Below are 18,913 nucleotides of genomic sequence, written 5' to 3' on the forward strand. Positions count from 1 at the left end.
GAATACTAATATAAATTAGAAATGTTATTTAGCTACAAAGAAAAGGACCTGAATGACAGATCTGAGATGCTGAGAAATTATTTGTATTATTTAAAGAACATTATTGCTACCAGATATCTTATGGACAAGACTGCCTCTTTTGTCTTAAAAAGGATAAAAACAGTGGTATGTGCTGAATTTTTAAAAGGCAATTTTGTTAGTAATGTCTTGATGCATCAAAAATGTATTTGTTGTTAGAAAATCTTAATAAAATGGCACCAGATTTCAGTGCATGAGGACAGGCATGTTATTAATGGGAAATGCAAAGGAATTTTACAAGTCAAAAATTCAACTATTTGAGCAGATGTAAGCAACAATTTTTGTTCACTGCACACATATTAACAAAACTAGCTGAACAGTTGTTAACATCTTAAATATAATTTACTGATAAATGTACTTTCCTATGTAGTTCTTTGATTTTGCCACTAGATAGCACCACTTGTAGAAGGTAACAATTTTGTTGATAAAATGCTTATGTGGTTGGTCCAGACTCAGTGTTCACTTTTTTGTTTGCTGATACTAATTCTGTGCACTGAGCTGTTTTTGTTGCTACTCCTTGCAAAAATGCTGGGATTATAGTTATTAGCATGTTTAAATTAATTGAGGCATATGCCTTTTTACCCAAAGATATAACAATATGTATTGTAATAAGTTGTGATAGTGGTGATAACTATATTTTCTTTCTTAAGAATGTATAGATGATTACTAGCATATGTCATTGGATCAAGCACTCGTAGTTCTCAAGCTCTTAGCACAAAAATCTGGACGCAGCCCCCAAATATGGACAGATCTTAAATTAAAGGTCTTGTGTTACCATGCATTTTCTGAAGGCTATAAAATCAGAAATTCAAATACCTATCATTATATGGTGAATTCAGTCTAGAAGAACACAAATTTTATTTGGAACAGATCAAAAATATGAGTCAAAAATCTGGATATTCTGTGAAAATCTGGACAGTTGAGAGGTATGCAAGCACTGCGAATTTTAAGAGTCACAGATGGCAAAAGAGCTTTACTTAACAAAAAAAACAAAAAAAAAAAAAAAAAAAAAGATAGCAAGACAGACAACAGCATTAGCATTTTACCAGTGGTTGTCCAAGCAGTATAGAGAACTATATCGGTGCTCATTGATATTTTCACAATACGATTTTGTCTAAGTTCTTGCACACCTTTGTTGATGTCATTCGTTAAGTACTTTCATTAGCAAAATATCAATACAGGTGGTTATTATACTTCATATAACAAGACTTTAGTGGATAGTGTGTATCAAAATGATTTTGTAATGTATAGATGCATTAATGCTTGTGTGCAAAGTGTTATACGTATATTAGCATCATACTACTCAACCTCTTAGGGTAAGACATCTGTACAAAGTCTAAAATAATGGGGTGACAAAGGCCAAAAAATAGGGACAAATTTTAAGTATTGCACTAGAAATAAAGTTTCCAGAATAACAGGTATTGTGTTAGCATATATTTTCTGAAGGATATGAAGTCTCAAACTCTAATGTATGTCATTATTTAGTAACTTCAATCCTCAGTGATTTGTCAGAAGACCACAAATTGTATTAGAAATGGATAAAAATATGAGGAAAAGATCTGGACATTCTGCAAAAATTGGGACAGTTGAGCGGTATGATTTGCATCCAGAGGAGGTGTACTTTTGTATACAGTTCAAGTGGCAGAGACACGAGTCTGTTATCTTGCACTTGCATCTGTTGTTTGTTGTGTAGTTACAGCATAGGTCAGGTACAATACAGTGACGATGTGAACACACCCTGGTGTTGTACATTTCAGCAATATCAAGCAAGAATGTGAGGCAAGGAGAAGTGCAAAAATGGTTGATATTGGAGGCAAAGAATCCCCTTCCTGGCTAGTATAGAAGCAGCATGCATATTCTGTAAGACTGATGCTATACTGACATCTGGAACAATATTTTTGTGCAGGATTGCTTGTAATAATTATTTTGCAGAAATTAGTAATGGTCAGATTATTTTTAACTCTGTATGAATGCTTGCAAGGGGGTGGGGCCATAGCTGTATGTCACTGTAATGCCCTTTTATATATGGAAACATCGTAAAGGATACTTTTTGATAAGAAAGAAGCTGTGCTGTTTAAAATGACTTGTATTGTGTGAATGATGTATATAAATGTGCTATACAAAAGGGTGCAAATGTACTTTCTATGACTAAGAAGACTTTAAGGTGAATACAGCAAGACATATGCAGCCCTACATTTGTCCATAACAGGACAGTATTTAGGCTTATATCCATCCATTTTTAAAACATACATTCTGGTGAAGATCATGGCAGTAGAAAGTTGAGTAATGCAGGCCAGACTTTTCAATTCCCATCAGGTCACACTAGAAGATGTATATGCATCCATGTAATCTGAAAGATATCATCTTTCCAGGATGCTTTGGGTCTGTTGGAGGGCCTTTCTATAATCAGCAAGGTGTTGTACAGTCCCCACAGTCAGTTTGAAGGTGAGCAGTGTTACTAAGTGACAGAACGCTTGAGTTTGACACCTCTCTTACTACAGAAACAACAACTTTACTTTGAGATGTTCCCTTATTGCTGAACAATATAAGCCAAATAGGTTTGTAAAAAGAATGCAATTTGTAACACTTTGTATATCCTTTTTGTCACTAGCCTAATCTGTTCACCACAGGCAACCTAAGGAATGTAGACTGATAAGTAAATTTTAAGCTCCACACTCTTGAGTTTGATTTCATGTCATGGTCACATTCCAGGGAGCCACATTCAGTATAGTCGCCACTGCTCCCATCTACAATCATCTAATCCCATCTGCCTTCACTTATGAACAAAACCCGATAAACTCCTTCACTTCATTTAGCTGCTATCAAAAACACTCCATTTTTTCAGGAGGAAATATTGCTGTATGATTCAGAAGTGCTGTTTTTCATCCCTGCCTCTTCACATTTAGTAAATCTCTACTCTGTTGTTGACCAGTCATCACAGCCATTTGAGGCCAATGGATAGCATCATCTTTAGACAATAAAGATGCAGTCCTTACACCCCAGATTGGAAACCCTCAAAACCTTTGCTACATCTTATTACCTCATCCTTGAAAGTTATAAATGGCTTGAAAGACAAGAGACCCCCTTGAATGACAATTATGCCTACCCTGAATATATTCATCATAAACGTGAGAATGTGAGCACAGCTTGTGCTCCATGAGCACAGCACGTGAATGTCATGGGTTCAGGTGCCTAGGCAGTGAGACATTTCCCTGTGGTACATTTGACTGGGGACATATGGATGAAGTGACATTCAGCTGCAAAGAAATATGGCTGTTTGCAAATTCCGTGTGGGCAAAGAGAATATATTGCCATGCCCACAGCTTCAATAACCAAATGCACAGGGGAAAACAATGCCCATGGTCCTCAAGGGAACATGAGACAGCAGGCAATATGGCAGGCATCCACAGCAGGCTGGCCAGAGGGCATGTCAGTGGCAGTAAAAATGCAGTGCACAGTGGGCATTGCCTTTATAATTGGAGTGTGTGGACCATTACCCCCTCCACAGTGTCTAGGGAAAATTACTTAAACCACATACTGGAGCATAAATGTGATTACAGTAGCCTGCAGGATTTCCTCCATGCTGTAGCACACTTCTAAATGTTGTAGTTACATACATATGTACTGTACAGTGAGCACAACACTTATTACTTCTCCTGCCACCATGCATTTGGTTATTAAAACTGTCAGCATGGCAGTGTGTGCTTCTGTTTGCCCACAGGGAATTTGCAAACAGCCATATTTCTCTGCAGCTGAATGTCACTTCAGCCATGTGTCCCCAGTCAAATGTACCACAGGGAAATGTCTTGCTGCCTAGGTGCCTGAACCCAGGAACACAATAATATCCCCTTTCTGTTACAAAATCTCCAGAAAACATTTCCTGATATATGATTCTATGCCTGATTGACGTATTTTAAACACAAATATGCCAAACTCCCACAACAGTAGTATCCATGGAAGGATAAAGAAACAATTCTCTGTTCTGCATCCAAAATGGAGTCTTAAGCTGTCCTTTTGAATCACAGGCTCAGCTATTGGGTGAAATGTCATTGCATAGATTTACCCATAAATGATCAGGGGTATAATCTGTTTATAAATGGACAATACAATCCTGCTCACTTTTCTGAAAGCCATCTCAGTTTACCAGTTCAGAGGTGTGCTGTCCTTGCCTTCCACTCAGCATTTAAAAGGCAAATTAAACATGTGATACCAGTACTGTAAAGTGCTGTCACTATTTCTGGCCATGTGTCATCTATACTGACTTCATTCACCCAGTGTTCCATGTGCTGACTGCTCTACGTAGGGTAGGGTATGTCCACCAGGTTTAGGATTTCTTCAGACTTCTCCTTCCACCAAATGACAGTGCTTCTTTACAAACTCAGCATTGCCCATTACTGCTACTGTTTCCCTTTTAATTAAAGGACTTTTAGATGGAAGCGATTGACAAATGTTTATTTGAGATAATATATTTCAGCAATTCACACAAAAAACCTGACTTCTGCTTCTATATTTTAATGGTTGGTACAGAAGGCTTGAAAAATAATGTTCACCCTCCATGAAGCAGAGAACTACATGCTAACTGGAATGTCTGCCCAAAGAGAAAAATATTAGGGAACGTGTCAGTAGGTATGTCTGTCACATTGTTAGAGTTTGAATTATGGGAAAATATCTGTCACATTGCAAGAGTTTGAATTATGGGAAAAATGGGTACAGTCTTTGATTAGAATATGATTGGAAAACAGAAATTCAGAAGTTGTAGTAAATTAAGTTTTTAAACATGTTTTTTAAACATGGCAGTATTTAAGCATTCATATTAGAAAGTTTGTTTTATATATTTTTTTGACAAAATACAATTGATAAATCTTGTTTTACTGCAAGACTAATGCTTTTGAATCAGTTTGTTGAATCTTTATAATGTGTTTTGCAGGGATATAGAGAGGAGATGGACAATCCAGCAATGTGCCCCCTCATGCCGACAGAACTTAAAATGAAGAGAGACATTCTTTTTGGAAATATGCCTGAAATCTTTGACTTTCATAAAAGGTAAGCTGCAGTTGGTTTTACACTATAATCTTAATATTAATGTATGCATTCTGAATTATATTTTGATGGATCTGATTAAATAAACATTAACTTCTACAGAGTGTTTCTACAAGAACTCGAAATATGTGCTGCGGTACCAGAAAGGGTTGGAACCTGTTTTTTAGAAAAGGTATGTATTTCATTGTTTACATTAAGTTAATTTAAATGGTATGTGAGAAAAACTAACAGCATATTTTAAATCGGAAAATGACTTATGGTCCGTTGTACCTTGACTGATTCATCACCTTCTTCTTATGACCAGCTCAAAGGGAAAAGTCAGCAAAGATTCTGTGCACATGGACAATTGTGAATCGCACGAGTTTCAGTGCTTTGTTTCTTATTCCTTATGTTAGATCTGCACAGTTATATTTCCAGAGGGGTATCAACATCAGAGCTGTTTGCGTTTGTGTTCCCTTAGTGGTTCAGATTTTCTCTGTTTTTCTTTCCAGATGTGCAGCCTTAAAGATTGTATAAATAAGTAAGGGAGCGTGAGGGCAAATTAAGGCTTGCTCACTGAAAATAATTATTTTTATAAAGTGAAAGTTTGGCTTGCTTCATTCTGTTGAAGTAACATCTGACTGAGCTTTGACAAACACTGACCGAAGTGCATAACCTTCTTCTTAATGGCTACAGCTACTAAATAGAGCAAAGAACATAGATTTCCATGACCTTCTGAAAAAAAATAGAAAGTCATTTCTTTTAATCAACCACTGTAGAACAGATCTATCCATAAAGCACCTTCATCAGACATCAGCCAGTGAACAATCATAACGTTCTATGATTGTAAGACTAAAAGTCCAAGTTCAGTCATGAATCTGTTTCATGGGAAGACTAGATTTAGGATGAATAGCTGAACATGCCAAAGACATCTCCTCTACCCCTGGAGGACACAGAGACATGAGCTTAGTGTTCAGTCTTTCTTAGATAGTTATACATAAAGCAAGGTTGTTGGAGACTCAATGCAGGGGAGATTCACATATTGCCGTACATTGTTTTACACACATGTCACTCTTGACCTGAAATCCTACCCAGTTTATCCCATGTGAAAACGCAAAAAGACATGGGAGACCTTCCTGTGCCGGATAGAATCATGCCTCCTGATCTAACATGCATGAGAGAGGCAGTAGGACTGATGCTGGGGCAGAAATTAGTTGACAAGAAGAAAATGCATATTAAATGACCAGGGCTATAACCTGCAGAAATGACCAGGGCTATAACCTGCAGTGAGCCTGGATGGAAGACACACACAGGCTGCTGAAAGCATCAGAGGACATGATTCTTCTCTAACTAGGTTGGGCGTCGAGCTGGCACCTCGGCGTTTCGTAAAAATCTACTGCCAATCATTAGCGGACCAGAGTTCCGCTGTGGCGGCCCCTTACCGGGAAGAAGCCGAAAGACAAAACAAAAAAACAATAAGATAATAAAATCAAATGCACAAATACCTTTCTTCTGGTTTCTTTGATAATTTAAAGACTATTTTTTATATTTTGCTCATATCCATAGTTATTCATCAAGTCTCAGCCAGGCAGCTGTCAGTTTGCAAAATAGCCAAGATTAACTTTTCTGCTTTTCTACAGCTTAGTTGTAACTTTCCAAATCTTTAACAAAGCCATTGGGTATTTGATGTTTTTTCTTTATAACTTAGAATAAATATGTAATGTTTTCATAGTTAAATGTTTAACAGTGTATATTTTATTTCCTGTGGAAAAGCAAAGTCTATGATGCAGGTCAGCAGAAAGGAGTTTTAATTTGCTACAGCTAGTAGCATGAGTGTATAAATTCTCATCTCAGTACATTCTATGTTCAGTTCATGCAAAGGTAATTCAATATGACTCAATTGTAACAGCATTATAAGGAGATGGAGAGAAGACTGATGCAGGGTTATATGATGTGACAAGTACAAATCTACTTATTTTTGCATCACCATTTAAATGCTGCAATGATCAGGGTGCATGCTTTTTAATGCTCTGAACATTAACTAGAAGAGACTTCTATAACCCGAGGGCGTTAGTCATACAGGTCTTTGCTGAATGAATTGCTGAGTGGCATGCTTATTAAGTAGACTGCAGCCAAAATTTAATGCCTATTGAGTTGATGCAACTTTAGTGTTTTAGAAAGGGATGGCTAGCTGAATCAAGCATTTGTGGAGAAAACTAGGTTATGTGTCTTGAGCTTAGGCCTTCCTGTTTTATGCAAGCACTGCAGAAAAGGGCTCTGAATTACTTTATAATGAAATAGTTATTCTCCTTTAGGTAGTTTTAGTTTGTTGAACTGACTATCCTGAAAGTGATATATAGAAGTGATCTGAATAATAACTTGGTTATAATTAATGCAATAGTTACTTTCTATCTTCTTTCAGGTTTGGGGAATTGTTTATTTTCTAGAAGTTAACAAGTATGTCATTTTTTTTCCCGGTTGTTAATTGTAAGGATGACCGCTTTAATTTAATTTTCTAGTAAGACATTAATGGGGGGCAATATATTTTTTCACACTTGACCCCCACTGCTTTATAATCATCATCTCTCTCACAAATTCACAGTTGTTTCCCCACCGCTGGAGTAATGATTGATCAGGAGGGGTCATTTTTAAGGCAGTCACCAGGAGAAGTTTTTTTTTTTTTTGCCTTGCTATTCATGTTCACACACAACGTAATACAAGTGAAGGTGATGTAGTTTGTGTTGACTATGAGAAGCATTGCCCTCACTTCTACAAGAGACGTTTCCATTTACGTGCAGCCCTGGCCCAGTACAGAAGGTGCTTTAAATAATCACACCTATATAGTGTGCCTTTAAGTGCATTAAATCCACCCCACCCCTAGGAGAGATGACTGGGCCAAACCCCTTTACTCCATTCCTGCATGGCTAATCCATTCCTGGGGTCACTAATGAAACCCCAGTCACCTGGTCAAAGGCAGGGTTCCATCCCACCGCACCATGGAGCCAAGAAATGGAGAAAATAGTAACGTATGAGATGTCATTTTCTTTGAACTGTTTAGAGAGGGGAAATTAATGATTTTAGTTTTTTTTTCAGTATTTATTACTAAGAATGAAGTCTTCAGCCTTTCTTCTATGTTATCCAAGTTGTACTGTCGAGATATATTTAATCCTGACAATAATTGTAGCAGTCACTGTAGCTAGGAGGTCCTTTGATTTGGTTCATTGGTATGCATGTCATGGAGATCTGTACTGCAGACCACAGGCCAATAGCACTGACCCGTTAGTCACTCCAGTAGTAATTTAGTAGGAACATGTGACAGTCTTTTTCCATTTTATTGAACTATGTTGATCCTTATTTCAGTTATAATTTAAGAAGATGTGAATAAGCTATCACTGCTATGTTTTTCTGAAAGATCTTATCCAACTATGTCAGATGTCATTAGATCTAAGTACAAGGCAATTATAACAGTTTTGATTTGTGTTCCTGTATATTATATAAGATCAAATAAGACTTTCTGCCCAAAGAATGCTTCCCTAAAACCATTTTGGTAATAAAGTCAATGTACAGTTGCAAACGTCTCTATACTGTGTGTTAAACAGCTTTTGAAAGAGGACAGAGTAGAGAGATTGATGGTTATTTAAGAAACAGGACAGGATTCTTTTGTATAGTACATTCACAAAAGCTTCTTTCTGTTTAGTTAACACAATAACCTCACTAAGAAACTATTAACTATAATGTAGTACATGCAGTGCCATGATTACGCTCCAAACTCAGAAAAAAGACAAACCTGTTATGAGCTACTGTAGCTCAAGGTCTGACCATAACAGTGTTTTCAAGGGTATGTAACAAATGTTAAACACCACCGAACAACTTCAGTCCCTGAATATCTTTTATCCTATTTTCATGTAAGTAACTTATTTACATTAGGGGAATATTTAATACCTGTCCCTGAGTTTTTCCTTACTTGCTGTTTATGCGATAGCTCAAGGTGAATTTCTTCTCATCCATGTCTAGAACATAAAATAATGTGGTTATGATTGGAGACCTGATCATAACCACTATAATGCACCTTGCTTAATGTTAACTAGTTTAGCAACTAGATGCACCAGTATGTCTACTGCAGTTTTTATGAAGAAAAGACAGATATTGTCAGGTGCAAAATGATTCAGTTAGTGCCTGACTTTTTACTTCAAAATTTTATTTTTACTTCATTCTGTAATTTTTCAAGTGAAACTACATGACACTGAAATCAGTAGTAGGAGCATTATGGTTATCTCTTATAGCATTTGGTATAACATTCTTGCAGCTGGTTTAAAAGACAGCTTACTGTGACATGCTTGTGGCTTTAATGAAGGTGTTTTTTTTTTACTCCACTACATCTGGGTGCATTCAGTTTAAATGCATCTTATCAGTAACTTAGTGACATATCATAGGTTCATAGGTTCATAGATTAGTACTAAGCTAACTGCCCTTGTGAGCCATTTTAAGCCTAGCCAATTATCCCTTGTGAGACTCAAACCCTGCATCTTGTGTTTGTAAGGCAAACATTGTAACCATTAGGCCACCCTCCCAACCCTAAACAAAATAAACAGCCTTTGCAAGTCTTGAACCCAGGAACCCTATACACTACAGTTACAGTAGTTAACCACTAAGCCATTACAACAGTTGACAAAGTATCATGCTTCATTTTTAAGCTGTTAACACTTCCTTTTTATTTTTCTGGTGCAACACGTGTTTTATTATATAGTTTATAGAAGGTCTAGAAAGTAGTGTTAGAAGTACATTTAAATATACCTTCTGAGTAGAATCATGCAGAGACATTAGTTGTTCAAAATAGAGCTCCAAATGGTGTCAGGAAAAAATAATGTAGTAATAACATATTACAGTAACAGTGGAATACATTTGCTCTAAAGGCCTTCTTCTGAGGAGGTAGTACTACTGAAATGTTAATTAGAACAAATGAAACCATCTGCCTAAAGACAGAAAGACTTGATTGTTGTGTTTACATTTTGACAAAAGGCAGCTGCTAGTGTCTGCTACATTTATTAAGTTTTTGTCAACTGGAGTATTTGGTTTGGAGCTGCTCTGCCTCCTCTGACATTGACAAAAAGTAGAGTTTTGGTCAGTGGGGGGTGCTCTTCCCTAGCTTGTAACATTATTTATCTCTTAGATATCGGCTCACTTTTACTGAGCAGGTTAAAGAGACAAAACAATTTAGAGACATAATGAGGATCAAATCAAAGGGGTAGGAGAATTGTTCCAGGCTCCTAATAAATGCAATAAGTGTCACTGGAAGTTTATAAACCTTAGTGCTATGGAGGCAAGTCAAGGTATCATTGTAGATATTTCTGATTGAAGACAAATTTATGGAGTGGCTAGCAGTGGTGGCTGGTGACTTCATATCAAAGGGGGGGGCTGTAAGAGACAGCTGAATGGGTGGGGACAATGGGAAGGGGTGCGGTCAACTAGAAAGGGGCGGAACTACACTCAAAACTACAAAAATTGGGACTTTAGTTAAATTTATTTTGTTTTATTTTACATTTGTTAACCAGGCTAGTCCAACTGGATATATTTCCATTTTCAGCAGAGGCCCAGGGAGAAAAGCTCCACAGTAACATTTAAAAAAAATTTACAATGCACACTTGTAAGAGAAAAAAGTAAAAATGTAAGAAATGTAAGACAAAAAAATAAATGAGAGAACAGTAGTTACAAGGTCATACTATATACATAAACACCATATTTGAAAAAAAAAGAAATATTTACAGAAATATATAAAAAAAACTTTGAAAAGGAAATTAGGTACTCTTACAATAAAATATATGAGGTTGTTTACAGTATGTTAACAGTTATTTCATATCATATTTACAACAATAATTTAAAACAGTTTCTGCTACCCAGGGGTAGGTAGTGTTAAAAAAGGTGAGGGGAGACAGGATAGACAAAATGACAAAAGAGAATGCAGTCATTTAGTCAGGGTAACAGCAAGGGCATAACCAGTGTGTTTTAAGATGTTGCTTCAGCCTTTGCTTAAAGAGTGGGACTGAAGGAAGTACTGTTGGATCTGATGGCAACATGTTCCAATATTTTCCAGCTGTATTAGAAAACAAGGAGTCGCCTGCTAAGTTATTAGACTTAGTAGTTCTAGCCAGCTAGCCAGTAGTTTAGTAGAAGAGCATAAGGAATTGAGGTTAGCATAGGGGGTAATAAGGTCGGACAGTATCGGTGTGTTGTTAGGTTGGTAGAATATCCTATGAACAATGGTAAGTTGGGAAAGTATCAGTAAGTTTTTTTAGTTCAAGCCAGTCAAGCTGCTTTAGGTTCAGACAGTGGTACGTTCTAAATGGATTCCCAGTGGCAAATATAGTAATATTATTATAGGAATTAGTTTAGTGAAATTATTTTTCTTTAGGTTGGTATATATAGGGGAAGCATAGAGAAGAGTGGAGATTAGATGGGCGTGGGCAATTGTAGTTCTGGCTGTTGGTGTTGAGAAGTGTTTTATTCTATATAGGGAGCCCAATTTTCTATTTACGGTTTTTATAATGTTATTTATATGATTGTCAAATGAAAGGTTAATGTCAGTTAAGACTTCTAATAATTTGGTGGTAGAGTCCGGGGTTATGATGGTACCATTATTTGATTTGATTGAGAAATTGTTTGGGGGGACTTGCTGTTAGGTGTGAAGAGTAAGAGCTTGTTTTTTTTTGGCATTCAAAAGGAGGCAACGTTTTAGGAACCAAGCCTCAACTGAGTTGAATACTGTCTGAGTTAGGAATTGAAGTTTAGATGTGGAGTTGGCAGAGCATATGAGTGTGAAATCCTCTGCATATTGTATACTGGTAGCTTGCGGGATTGCCAAGAACAGGTCGTTGATGAATACTAAGAATAGAAGTGGACCAAGAATGGAGCCTTGAGGGACTCCAAGGGAGACTGGCAGGTGGGAAGATAGTTGATTCTCCCAAAGGACTGCTTGTTGCCTATTGTTAAGGTAGGACTTAAACCAGTGAATGGCCTTGGTGTCAAGAGCAAGGGATTCAAGAGTTTTTAGGAGTAGGGGGTGGTTGACCATGTCAAAGGCTTTTGACAGATCAATAAAGAGTGCAGATGAGAGGAGGTTGTTGTTACGGTTTTTATTGATAGAGTCAGTGAAAGATAGGAGGGCTGTGGAGGTACTATGAAATGGCCTGAATCCATGCTGACACTTAGCTAATATATTATGTTGGGTTAGGTGGTTAATTAGTTGATGGTGAATACATTTTTCCATAACTTTTGCTAAGGGTGATAACAGAGCTATAGGCCTGTAGTTGGAATACTCATTGGAGTTTCCACCTTTATGTAGAGGAATGATGTGGGAGATTTTCCAGATGTCTGGGATGGTTTCTTCATTTATGTTTCTGTTTATAAGGATGGGTACAGAATAAGCAACTGCTTTGACTGCTTTTTGAAGATATTCAGATGGTATTTCGTCTGCAGAGGGGGTACATGGCTTAAGTTTATGTAAATGTTTTTGGATATACGAGGTAGCGATGGGTTTAATTTGGAAAGTTGGGAGAGTATTAAGTAGAGATGACTGGAGATTAGAGTTGTTTGTGGACAGTTGACAGGCAAGAGATTTTATGGTGTCAGTGAAGAAGGTATTGAAGGCATTGGCAGTTTGAAGGGAGGTATTTTTATCTGCCCCTAGAGGGGGGGGTGTACTGGAGTGCCCTGGGTGAAGGAGTCTATTAACGCTAGACCAGAATTTTTGTGGATTGTTATGGTGCGATTGCTGAAGCTTACAATAGTTTTTTTTGTCAGTCAGTATAGCTTTTTTAGTAGTATTCCTTAGCTGTTTAAATGTTTGTCACTCTGAGATATTTTTGGATGCTCTCCACTTGGTCCACGATTTATTCCTAAGCAATATGAGTTGGAGTGTTTACTTTGAAAGCCAGGGGGCAGGTTTGGACTTCATTCTGATAGAATGTTTAGGAGCATGCTTATCAAGGATAGTTAAAAAATTTAGAGTTGAAATATTTAACTGCCTGCTCAAGAGGGAGAGTTTTTAGTGGGTACCATATACAGGCATTAAGTTCACTTTGGAATAACACAGGGTTAAAATGTTTGTTGGTTCGAGAGATCTTGTAAGTAGGGGTGTTAGGGATGTCATTCTTTTGTCTTATAATGTAAGTTAACATGTGATCACTTAAGTCATCTGGTAGAGTACCTACCTTGTAACTTTGTTGTTGCTTATTAATGAGTATCCAGTCTAAGATACTCTCTTTGCTGTTGAGTTTGTTAAGTCTAGTGGTGGTGGTAATAGTTTGACTAAAGCCATGAAGATTAATGTGTGATGAGGGATTTTCTGTGTTAACACATTTCCAATCAGTATTAAAATCACCCAGTATAATTGTTTCTTGTGGGTAAGAAGTTGATACCCAGCTTAGAATGTCTTCTATTGCAGTGGTATTATTACCAGGGGGTAGGTAGATGCAGATAATATATAGGGCTTTGGAAGCATTTAGTTGAAGTTGGGAGATAAGAACTTCAGCCTTACTATCCTGAGGTGGGTTATAAGATATGGAGGAGATCTGTAGGGTGGATTTATACAGCAGTGCTACTCCCCCACCCCTACGTTTTGTGCGGTCTAGTCTCAATATGTTATAACCTGGGGGGATTATTTCATTATCTTTAGTTACAGGTTTTAGCCAGGTTTCTGTGAGGCAGAGGATATGAAAGGAATGAGTATCAAGGAGGACATGGAGATGGGCAATTTTATTATTTATACTGTGGATATTAAGATGACCTAAAAGTAAAGAACTTGGGAGACAGGTTTGGGTAGTTAGAGTGGACGAACTGGTAGAAGGAGTTGTAAAAGTTGGGATGTTTGTTGGGCCTGGGTTAAGGTGGATATCACCATATTTTAAGGTAGGAGTTTTTAGGACAGAAAATGGATAGTTGAGGAAGTTGGTTAGGAATTTTTTTTTTTTACAGTAGTGTTATTGCATTTAATATGAGTAAATCGATGATACTTGGCTAGCAGGTAGCAGGGTGTGGATGTGGTGTTTATTTGAAAATGGGTAAAGGTGTAGTTGTGAATAACTGTTTGTTTAGGAGAGTAGTTGAAGTAGTCATGATTAACTTTATTAATGGAGGTGAAGAGACAGGCAGAGGTGAGAATGGATAAGGGAGTGAGTAGTATTAAACTTTTGGTTAGTATAGGTTTAATTGTTGAAGACATATTTTTAAAATGTTTCTTATATAGCTATAGTAGGAGACTTGATGATAAATATAAAAGAATGTTTGGGTTTTGTAAAGTTCCTTGTGAGGGAGCAGTGATAGGTAGTGAATAGCCTTGAGAGGTTTAGGGGGAGGTACTGCATGTTGGAGGTAAGGGAAAGGTAAAGTAGGTGGGGTGTGGTTAAATTAAATAAATTGGTTGAAGTATTAGATTGGATGGTTGGGAGAGAGGGTGTGGTTAAGGAAGTATAAGTTTAGGACCCCTGGGGGTGGGTGGGAATTGGGGTAGGGTAGGGGAGCAGAGTGAGCCCACAGGGCGAATGGAGCGGGAAGAGCCAAAGGAAGGTAGAAGGCAGGTCTGCCTGGAATCAATCAGAAGAGTAGAGGGCAAGTTAGAGGGTGAGTATATAGTATTGCTGAGAGAATAGTTAGCATACAAATAAGAACAGAGAGGTTTGGAGGACCACACAGGGCACAGATTACATAGACAGCTATATTTACAGAAAGTCAGAGAGGAAAGGCTGAGATGGACTAGACAGTGAGAGAAAAGGAGGGGGGAGAGAAGATATACTAGCAGCGAGGAGCAGGAGAAAAACAAAGTGGAGATAGTAGTATATTCAATGTAGTAAGTGGGAGACGTCAGTAAGAATAGGCAGAAATGCAGTTGAGAGAGGGTTTGGACTTAAGGTCCGAGGGGGAGAAAAGTTAGAATGGTAGAATAGCACAGAAACAGTATACAGGCTGAGGGTAGCTGTAGAGATAGAACAGGGGCTGCTGGCATCTGCTTTATGTGGCAACTAGCAGGGGAGCACTATAAATGCTATTATATCATTCATTCTAACATTAACCAAGGCACTAGTACATCATATAGCACATTCTACAGGGACACATACTTCCAAGGGACTTTTTTGTTTAAGCTTTTGTTGGCTCCTAGACTAATGGTTACAGGTGCAGAAATTAGGATACACAATACACTGTTGCTGTTACTGTGCTGCCCCTGATGCCAAACCAGCATTATGAGTGTCCAATCAAGACAAAATGAACTGCAGAAGAAAAAAAATATTTCAATGCATTGGCTACATGACAGCTTACTTAATATCTAGATGGAAACAAAAAGGTTGTGAGCCATCAAAAACTAAATTACTTTTTAAATACATTACTAGAATGCCAGTCAAAATCAAGTATAGAAAAACAAGCAGCACTCAACTCAAACTACTTCTCCTTGCACTGCAGTTCTAATTATAATTATTATTCAGCTTTATAAAAGTACCAAACAGCATGCTGAAAGTAGCAATCTCTGTGATGCCACGACTTGTAAAAATGTTTCTTATCCAAAAAAGACCTGCTCCCTCACAACAGCTATCTACACATTTCATGGGAAAATGTGATCAAAGTAAAAAATGAACAGCAAACAAGAAACCAGCTCAAGATAAACTGCTTAAAAGATTACTGCACAGGTTATGAACCAATCATGATTGAATGGCATTCTGTCTAGTTTATTGGTAAAGTCTGCAAAGATGACTGCAAGTCTCCAACAAATGTAATGAACTTTTTAAAATACTGTAATCCTGTCCTTTATTACAAATACTGTCATATGCATTTCAATACCTAAGGCTTATATGTTATCTAGTTATGTAAATATTCTCTGCATGGCAACAACAAAAAGGCTTTCAATGTTGGTAATTCTTTAGCAGTATGCTTATTAAGGCATACTTGCATCTTACAATCTCAAACAAGCTTACCTGATGGTCATTAAAGCACTGCTACTTAAAATCAGAGCAACAGGCACTGCAACAACATGCATTTTCTAAATAATAAGCATAAATCAACACTATAAAAATATGCCAGAAAACCAGAGCATTCTGCAAAATCAAGGACAGATGAAAAGCCACTGTATACTTGTGTCTACCTTGGATGGGGGGATACTCTGCACACTTACATTGCATAACTGCTCCTTGCCTTGCTTGGATACATGCAGTGTCACTACACTGGGGAGTGGGGTGCAACAAGTATGTCACAATTTGAAATGTTTCTGGCTGACAGTGATGGCCCTGACACATTTGTCATACCTCTCAACATTAGAGCAAGAAATCTGGACAAAGCCAAGAACAGAAGTGGGACAAAGTCCCAAAAATAAGGACAATGTTTAAATGTTGCTCTTATAAATTTAGAAAGACAATAGAATAGTAGGTCTTGCATTAGTATGAATTTTCTGAAGGGTATGAAATCTGAAACTCAAATGTATGTCATTATTTTCTAACTTCAGTCTTTAATGATTTACTGCTAATTTGCCAGAAAACCACAATTTTATGAAAAAACGGATCAAAAATCTGATGCAAAAATATAAAATACCCACACAATACAACTGGGAACCTATCAAAGAAGGGACACTTTTTAAATATTAGTACTGTTAAGTTGAACAGTTGACAAAATAAGAAAATCTACATGCATTTCTGAAATAAAAGTAATCTATAATGCTGATCATTACAATTATTTATTAATTGTAAACCCTCCATGTTTTCTTCCAAAATTGCCATTTTGTGGAGGGATTATTAGGGGGAGAGCAACATTTTGAGCCAAAAGTGGGTACAGTTGAGAGGTTTGGATATGTCTAATTCTATAAAGGGATTTATTTGCATGTACCTCTCAACCTCTTAACACAGGAAATCTGGACAAGGCCAAATATATTGGGGGAACAAACAAACAGTACTAAAAATTGCACTTGTATAAACTTAGTTGATAGAATAATAGGTCTGTCTTTAGCATGCATTTTTCTGAAGGGTATGAAGTCTGAAACTCAATGTCTGTCATTATTTAGTGACTTAATTCCTAAATGATTTGCCAGAAAACCACAAATTTTTATGAGAAACAAACCAAAAAGAAGCAAAAAATCTATTCGTTCTGTGAAAATCTGGACAGTTGAGAGGTATAATTCAGTCGGGGCTGTCTTTGAGTTTGCCACCCTTCCCCCTCACAAAGTCATGGTCGAATGGGACCTCTCCCCTGCAGCCATTCCAATGTCCCATTACTTGCCTATGTTGCCCCATTTACCATAAACACTGTAATGTGCATGCTTTACTTCTACGATGATTTGTATTTTATTTATAAGTTTTATAGTACATTTTACAGCACAAACACTAATAGATGTCTGCGAAACAAATCAATGCAGTCACACAATGAAAACTGACTTAGCATTACAACTTCTCTGCCCTTAAAACTTACAGCCATTGAAACAGCATTGAAACCCCCCATTCAAAGAAAATACATCTGGCCAGTAGCAGATAAAGATTAACTTTGGGCTGTTTTCAAATCATAGGCCCCTTGCACACGAAACATGCATGTGTTCTTTGATACACCTGCCTGATTGTATTAAATTATATTGTATAATACAGTACAGTTGTTAGAGGACATTTTAAATTTATTGTTTTGAACATTTTTTGAGTAAATAATGAAACAAAATATATGCAACAATAATGACAAAACTGCCCAATTCAGAACATTTCCATCATAAAAGTCTACTGAAACGTTTACAATCCACCAGTATCAGTAAATATGCAGAATCTCTGCAGTAGTAAAAGTCATCTAAATAATTCCCCATTAAAGATATCTGTAACTAATGAAGAGGTTGCTGCTAGCAAACAAATTTATATTTCATTGTTTCATCTACAAATAAATTGCCTGTTGCCCTTGAGGAATAAATTGCCTATGTTACATTAAAAAAAATGATAAGCTATTAATATTGCAATAGGGAATGGATGGCAAACTGATAACAGGTTCATAGTTGCTAGGTATCGCTGCCAAAGAGGACATTCTCAGAACTGCAACATCCACCCCCTTTAAAAGTACAACACAGTACAGTATCAGCACTGCATCTACATACTGTAGGAGTAGAACCCACAGCCTTCTGCATCAAAAGCAAGTACACTACCAGTTGTGCTATTAACAATGCAAGCAGACTCAGCATAAGCACCACTAAACTTCTCTTCCCTAAAGCTCTCAGCTCCTTCTAAAATCCACTCGACACTCAACTGTACCTCTCAACTTTGCAGCACAAGAAATCTGGAAAAGCCAAAATTTATTGGGGGGGACAAACGCCCAAAAACCAGGGACACATTTTAAACATTGCTTGTATAATCTTGGAAAGTTTCTAGAATAAAATGCTGTGTTACCACCATGCATTTCATTGCCAAGCCTTGAACCCAGGACCTTGTGCACTACAGATTAACATACCACTATGCCAACTCAGCTGTTTCTTGAAATGCAGGAAGACTGAAACTTAAATGGCTATCATTTAGTGAATTCAGTTCTCACCATAGCTCTTAACATCTTAGCATAAAACACCTGGATAAAGCCAATAATGTGGGAATATAGCCCCCAAACATATTCAGTGAATTCAGTTCTCACCATAGCGCTCACCCTCTTAGCACAAAAAAAACTGGGCAAAGTCAATAATGGAGGAATACAGCCCCAAAAATAGGGACAAATTTCAAATATTGATTTTATAAACTTAGACAACTGCTAGAATAAAAGGTTTTGTGTTACCTTGTACTTTCTGAAGAATATGAAATCTGAAAGTCAAATGTCTATCATTGTTTAGTGA

At 37.2% G+C, this 18,913-nt stretch overlaps 1 protein-coding gene across 1 annotated transcript in view; it reads left to right on the top strand.

Annotated features, from left to right (window-relative positions):
• Window positions 1–18,913, top strand: part of MCF2 (MCF.2 cell line derived transforming sequence) — a 1,891,050-nt gene that overhangs the window by 1,420,017 nt on the left and 452,120 nt on the right. The window contains exons 17-18 of the mRNA XM_044057533.1: window positions 5,006–5,121; window positions 5,221–5,290. Of these exons, the coding sequence (XP_043913468.1) occupies window positions 5,006–5,121; window positions 5,221–5,290 (186 nt within the window). The remainder of the gene's footprint in view (window positions 1–5,005; window positions 5,122–5,220; window positions 5,291–18,913) is intronic.

The sequence above is a fragment of the Protopterus annectens genome, chromosome 15.part0, assembly GCF_019279795.1.
Source record: "Protopterus annectens isolate FY-2018-M chromosome 15.part0, PAN1.0, whole genome shotgun sequence".
Taxonomy (NCBI): Eukaryota; Metazoa; Chordata; order Ceratodontiformes; family Protopteridae; genus Protopterus; species Protopterus annectens.